The following is a 7,292-nucleotide window of genomic DNA, read 5'->3' as shown; positions in this document are numbered from 1 at the left end:
TGTCAGGCAACGCTAGAATCGTTCGCCGATGATAATCGCGGTAACAATGTTCCTCGCACTTCTTTCGTCGAACGTGAAGGAAAAAAAAAGGGAAAAGAAAAGGAAAAAAGGAACACGTAGCAACGGTATTTTGACGTTGAAACATTTTGTACCGGGGCGTTCGCTTTCGAATTCGTTCCAGTGTAAGTTCTCATTATCTTTTTTCTTTCTTTTTTTGCCCAGATTTCTCTAACGAATCGTAGTGCAAGGAACGTCTGAATGCGCCGTAAAGACCGATCGTAACGCTGTTACGATCTATACAAAACAAAGAACGCGCCTCGTGGTTATGAGATTTGCGATGGGAGAAGAGGAAAACGAGATAAAAAAAAGGCGGTTAAATTAACGCATCCACTCTATAAACGCGACTGTTTTTTCTGTCTCGCGATCGTTTCGCGGATAAGCGGGCATCGTTAACGAAACCTACTTAGGGCTCGTGTGAATTAAACTGGTCGAATCGGATCGCGATTTAGAAAAAAGAAAAAAACGAAATGAGAAGATTCACGCGCTTCGATGCTCGCTTGTAAAATCAGGCAAAAATGGCGGAAATAATAACACGCGGGGCGATTGCACGATAACATTACGTTGCAATCGGTGCGTACAGTGGGAAGCTCCTGACGTAACGCGCGGATTTCCACGTATATCGGAATAAAAAGTGGCGCGAACGTGAAAGGACCTCCTTATTCGTCCCTTCCGAGCCCCCTCGACGGAAGGCACAATAGAGATTGATGCAAGCGCCAAGTCACGATTCTTTACATTGCAAAGCGTAGAAGAAGAAGAAGAAGGCGAAGAAGAAAAAGAACGAAATACATAAGACACGTCGCAGGAGAGACCAAGTTGCGTAACCAGATGCTAGACGCGTCTACTTCTGGGCTGCAGCACGTTCTGATTTCTCTGAAACGGCTGTGTTCAACGATTTCGCGCCAATTTCTGGGGAACGAGGAAGCATAGAAATTGCTTGTCCGTGCCGTGCGAATAAATAATTGCGAATTTTCTTGCGTGGCCATTAGAGGTAGCGAAGCCCCGGCACGAAATTCGACGCGTAGGGAAATGACGACAGTGCAACGAAGTATTTCCACAATCGATATATCTGTCGAGTTACGTTTATAGAGAACTGCGACGAATAGGTTCTAAAGTCTTGCGAGAGATGCGAGAATGATCGAGGAATTGCATAAGACGGATATCGGAAGCATTAGTCATAGTCAATGATAGCTTTCTAAATGCTATTTACGAGCAACCTTCTGCGATAATTTAGAGACGTTGGTGTTATTTCACGTTGACTACTATCAACCGAGTTGTAGTTCGATTCGATTAACCCTTTGGACACCTTGTCCCTTTTGTTATTCACAGGTACGAGCGAAGTAATTTTTAACTGGGTTCATCTCTCAAACAGAAGTTGAATCTCTCTAGTTTATACGATAACCACTTTACTAGATAAAATGTATTTTATGTTTAATACCGGCATAAGAGTGGAATTAAAAATAAATAGTTCCTTAGTAAATAAACTATTTTATTTGCAACCTTGGTTAACCAATGACGAGTTAACTCGTCTTCCCCAGTTAACAGGTTAATGCTATTTTCAATATAATTAGTAAAGAAATTGTTTAAATTGCTTCCTATCAACCGAATGTCTTCTGAAGTGCATGTAAAATGAAACTCTTCAAATAATAGGGAGTTATTGAAAAAAAAATTTTTTTTAAAATTTGGAGCTCGAAAGGTTAATGAGAAATCGACAAAAGTAACGCGTGGTCCATTCGGCGAAAATTATACCTACGTCCACGTGAAAGAAACGTTTACGTCACAATTGACGGAAATGTAGCTCACGGTATGCAACAGACATACCTAAAGATTCGTGTACACTGTTAGGGGGAACGTCATATCTGCATCGTTCCCATTTATACGCGAAACACACTGTCCATATGCGGTCCGCGGCTGATCGAACAAATCTCTCCCGCTCTTATGCGAACTTCCTAGACCATTAAATATGATTACTTGGCTCGCGGCACGTTAAATAACGGGATTTGCTAACCAACCGTCTCTCCTCCACGTCTTGCTCTATGCACGTACTGAGAGCATCGGTTAGCACGCTTTTAAAACTCGCCTGCCCGCCAGGAGATAAACCTGGCTAATGGTTATTGTATCCTAAAGGCTCGGTACATATTAAACGGGCAGCCAACTCTTGCTCCGTCGCGGATTATCAACTGTTTAATTTTGAAAGAAGTACGTAACAACGTTCCACTTTTCATTTTCGAGCTGCGTTTTAGCCGTAATTACGGTCTAATAAAATTATGAATTGCGGTAAAAATAATTTGGATTTTGCAAGCATTTCTTATATCAGTTCTGACAATAGTATCCCGTCCCTATCTAACTTTCTTCCTAAGAGTCTCTCACGAGATAAACTGTTCTCTGTCTGAGTCTTACTCGAGATAAACACCGTGGAAGGGTTAATGCCCAAGTTATTATACTTTTTAACGTTCGACGTTTGACAGCGTGGTAAATGAACGAACTCGGAGCTACCGACGAATTGAACTACTTTCCCACAAAGCAACATTGTCAACTACTTCCCGTACGCATTCTTCACGAATAACGCAAAAAGTTTCACTGAAAATCTCATCGAAACAGGCGTTACCAGGTGTTAACGAGTTAAACGAACAATTAACGCTCCGTTTTTATCAGGATGTTTCACGGTTCCGTGTTCACCGATAGTATTTTGCTCGATCGGACGGCGAATTGGACTCTGCACAATCTACCATTGATTTCGCCAATTAGGCACAATTATCCGACTCCGTGGTCGGCTGTTTGTTTCTCTAAATCGACGATAATTTCTTGGCCGTGGTGGCCGGCAATAGCGGAGCCACCGATACTCCGATATAATTTAGCAGTGGATAGGTGACCGCGTGAAACGCGATTGTGCCGCATCGATGCAGTTTCCTCCCTTGATCGTTGTACAAGGTCGATAGACCGGATACTCGCACCGAGCATTCGTCAATGGGTCGAAATTGTCGTAAGCACGTCTCCTTATTTCTGGCGAATCCGCTGAACCAGGCAAACCACGGTCGCCAGTACGTACGACATGCTCCTGTAATTCTGCGGCCGCGAGCACGTATCGTGCCTGCTCGGTAGTGTGTTGCTGCACTTTCGATGTCCGGAGAGCCCACTTTCCTACATTTTCAAATCCGTTTACACGTTCCGGGGTCACTTTCAGTTTCTAGTCGCTATCAGATTAACGAGCTGCGGGAGGGGAGAACGAATGTTGCACACGGAAACGAGACCAGATTGTGCACAATTATGACTTTAATTCGTTTATTTAGCTATCGAACGGTTAAAATGGTTTGAAGCAAATTTAAGAAACAGACGTAAAGTCTGAGGTCAACTAACAGCGTTCGAGAGACCTCCGAGAGCATTAATCTTAAATAGGAAGATGGAGAAAGAGAAGACGTCTAGGCGGTTGAAACGGGTATTACCTAAGAAGCAAATTCTATTTGCGCCGATGGCTGGCACGAAATCTCGAGGTGCAGTTATGCAGATTGAATGGAATTGTGTAGCTGTTAAGTTAACCTGGCGCGTTGAAGTTGATTAAACTAATAATAGGCGGATCGATTAGCTAATAATTCTCCTGGCCGGCGTTTCATTAAGAATCTTTCTTGCAAAGCAAACATTTGCTCAGCCTCGACGAGAGAGATACTTTATTCCAGAGAAACTAGCGAAGTACCGGTAGGAAGTTTATCAGTTGGAGCGAAAGTATCGATAAAATCGTGAAACGTAGCGTGAGTGGAGAATTTTCTTTTTGGGAAAGGACGGTGTGAGAAAATGGGAAGGGGTAAAAATGAAAACAGGGTGACTGCTGGAGGAGAACGAACGAACGCGTTCGATTTTCACGAGGCGGCTCTACCGTCCACTTTTCCCTTTCACGCTTGTTAATTTGCACGCGGTGCCATTCGCGTTAACGACTTGTACAAACCATACAAGTCTTTTTTCTAGCTGACACTTCGCGTACGGTAGAACAGGTGTACCTCATAACGTAACATTAATCGGTGAAAGCGGCGACGCCGATTCCATCCGATCGCGTAACCGCTAAACACCACGCGTCTCTCTTCCTCTCCGGCAGTCAGTCCCTTGTCCACCGTGGATTGCATAATATAGCTTTGTTATGTATAAAAAATATCGCTTTATTCATTTATATAAAAAAAAAACATATTATACAATATAATTAGAGGTTCGGGATCACGATGAATACAATATTGGTACAATTCGACTTTCGTCTACTACGAACGCGGCGTGTCTTTGTTCCGACTATCGGTGTTCACATTTCGAACAGCCGGTGTATCGCGAACACGGAGTGTACCGAAATTCACGAAATCGGCTGTCATGTCTCCTATACGATCGATTGAACAAGACATACGGCGGAAAGGTCAACGACCTCTATACTCCTTCGAGATGAAGCCTTTGCTTCAGTAATGTCCGTAACCGCTCAGTTCGTGTCCACCACCCAATGATAATCCAATTCCGTGTCCACCTCCCAGTGATAATCCACCTCCGTGTCCACCTCCTAATGATAATCCACCTCCGTATCCACCGCCGAGTCCTCCGCCAAATCCACCGCCCAAACCGTGCTCCTTCACCAAAACTGGTACAGGCTCCTTCACTACCAAGGGCACCTTAACAGGGTAGGCCACTGGTCTTGCTACCGTGACAGGTACCTTGACTGGTACCTTGACAGGGTAAGGCACGCTTATCGGCACCTTGATGGGCACCTTGACAGGGTAAGGTACTGGCTTCTCTACCGGATAGGGCACAGGCTTTTCGACGGTGACTGGATAAGGTTGCGGCACAGAGATAGGTACTGGCTTGTCGACCGGTACTTTAATAGGTACTTGGACAGGGACCGGCACCGGTTTTTGGACCTCAACTGGATACGGTTCTGGCACGTGGACGGTCTTTGTGACCGTGACTGCCTGGATGTGATCCGCGGATATTTGCTCGCTTCCACCCAGACCGATTCCTAAACCACCTCCCAGGCCACCTCCTAGACCACCTCCTAGACCACCTCCCAGGCCGCCTCCATGGCCGAAACCGCCTCCTAAGCCTCCTCCCAAGCCGCCGTAATTGCCCAAACTAAGCTCCAGGCCGCGTTTCGGCTTGTCTTCTTTCTGCTGAACGCTAGACTCCGCGTTCTTCTCCTCCGGCTTTTCCGCCACGGCTGACAGCACCAGGCCGCACAAAAATAAGATCTGCGGGGATTAAACGATCGATGATTAGTAGATTTGTTAAGGCGAGTTTACCGCGTGTCTCGTTTCCAGAGGAAATCTGCCGTCGGTGAGAATTTTGGTATAGAGTTTCGTAAAATGTGTTACGAATGAAAAATTCTGCTTGAACGACGTAAATGGTAATTTACAAGCGGTTCAAGTGAAAATTTCACTAATACGGTACGGGCTCGAAGTTAAACGACTCGATTACGCGCAGAGCCGGTAATACGTTCGAATTTTCACCGGTTACGACAGGTTCTGTTTGCGTGGCTCGAGCAACGAGAGACGAGAGAATTCGAGTGGCTGTCTTACTGGAGCTACTCACTTTCAGTTTCTCTGTGCTGTTCATGTTGGTCGACAGTGAGCACACTGGTTCCTCGATGGTCTACCCTCGCTTTTATAGGGGACGCAACCGCCAGTCCGGCAGGCAACTCGAGCGTGCCGATGAAATTGTTGCGGAGTAGGAAGTTGAGAGAAGGAAAGGAAGAGAACGACGCTTTCCTCCCAGTCGGCTTTTGTCAGCCAACATTTAGCAAGTCGCTTCGCGTTTCGTTCAATTTCTTCCTTAATGCTGCTCGAGCTTTCAAAGCTACCCAGAGCCTCTGACAATACAAGAAGAAATCCTTCGAGTAGTTTCTGTTTCGTTCGATTCTTAATTTCTTTTAGAACGCTCCAGTGTTCTACTCCTCTTTTATTCTTTTTCTCTTTTGCTATCCAAGACACAGGCGAAATTTGTCGAATTTTTTTCCCTCCTTTTTACCAAGATAGGCGTTTTAGGCTTTTACGAAGATAGGCGAAACGGACTTCAGCAGAATCGAACGCGGCGGCGCGGCGATCAAACTCGAAACTTTCCCGTTTACTCACTTACGTTTCCCCGAGTTTTCAATTACCGGATGAACCATCGCGAACGAACCGGAGAGCAACTAATACGGATTCAACTCCGGTGACTCTTTTTAATCCGATTACTTCTCACAATACGTTCCTACATCTCTGTACTCACATCCCCGGGAGCTTCATTAATATTAAGAGCTTAATTAAAGTGAGAAGAGAACTATTAGGACTTCTACCGGGGTATTCAAGCTCCCTGGTATCTTTGCACCTTCTTTCCATCGTATCGCGAATGAAGGAACTTCGTTTCCTACCAGAGATAGTTTAACCTACATTCCATCTTGAACTTTTTGGTTCTAAATAAAACCCACCTTACTTGGCGTACCTCATGTTAAATTCAGTTAGTATCCTTTAATGATTTCCTCGGTACAGACGTAACAGCAGCGGTGGGTAACTATTTCAGTACGGTAGATAGTAGAGGGACATTGGTCCATCAATTTCTAACGACAACGGATCGCGAAAATAAAACGACCTATATTCCGGTAGATGCGGGGGAAACGGTATCAGCGGTCCTAACTGTTTCAGTCGATACATCGATGTGCCGTAGCCGAACGCTATTCGCGGTTCATTCGCGGTATGCTTGGAGTTACGAGGGCGCAACGATTTTTGGTTATCACTCGGTGCTCCCAGGGGCGCAGTTAATCTCGGAATGACTTTGTACCTCGATCTCGGCTGTTGGAGAGCATTAGAATATCCCCGCGTATCCATGGTTTATCAGGCTTATCGGCGGGAATAAATTTCCATATATCTGAATTTGAATCTCCATATTTGAATCTGAAAATATTGATTTGACTCGTAGCCAGGGCTAGAACGATGCGTTTCGACGTGCTGGACCCTCCTCCCCTCCCGTTCTTCGATTGGGTTCGTTCGATCGAGCCGAATGAAAAGTGGGAGGAAGATGTTTGTCGATAGTTTCTGTCTCACCTTCCAGCTGGATTAAATTGTTTTCGATGAATTTATAGTGATTTGCCGCGGTCGCAATCTCCTCGGACTGGAAACCGATTTCCATACGTGAACGAAGTTTGTCGATAGGGTTTCGATAACGTATGATCGTGTCAACGTGAACCTCGAAACCGATCTCTGGAGATGAAGTCTGTTGAAATTTATCGCGCGTCCAACTTT

At 45.2% G+C, this 7,292-nt stretch overlaps 1 protein-coding gene across 1 annotated transcript; it reads right to left on the bottom strand.

Moving 5' to 3' along the window:
• Positions 1 to 4,487: 4,487 nt before the first annotated feature.
• Positions 4,488 to 5,649, bottom strand: LOC108570389 (probable H/ACA ribonucleoprotein complex subunit 1). Its single transcript, XM_017932249.1, has 2 exons — positions 5,608 to 5,649; positions 4,488 to 5,267 (listed from the first exon to the last, which is right to left on the bottom strand). The coding sequence occupies exons 1-2, from the start codon at positions 5,629 to 5,631 to the stop codon at positions 4,488 to 4,490; spliced, it is 804 nt and encodes a 267-aa protein (XP_017787738.1). The 5' UTR covers positions 5,632 to 5,649.
• Between the last annotated feature and the right edge of the window lie 1,643 nt (positions 5,650 to 7,292).

This window comes from Habropoda laboriosa, unplaced genomic scaffold (genome assembly GCF_001263275.1).
Source record: "Habropoda laboriosa isolate 0110345459 unplaced genomic scaffold, ASM126327v1 scaffold77, whole genome shotgun sequence".
Lineage (NCBI taxonomy): Eukaryota > Metazoa > Arthropoda > Insecta > Hymenoptera > Apidae > Habropoda > Habropoda laboriosa.
Note: the sequence above shows the minus strand (reverse complement) of the source record. Positions and strands in the feature narration are given on the sequence as shown.

Bases quoted from the DNA above. Each gene is read 5' to 3' on its own strand.
- LOC108570389 (XM_017932249.1), bottom strand. From the start codon at position 5,631: ATGAACAGCACAGAGAAACTGAAA. The intron at 5,268-5,607 runs GTGAGTAGCTCC...TAATCCCCGCAG, and splicing joins ACAGCACAGAGAAACTGAAA to ATCTTATTTTTGTGCGGCCT.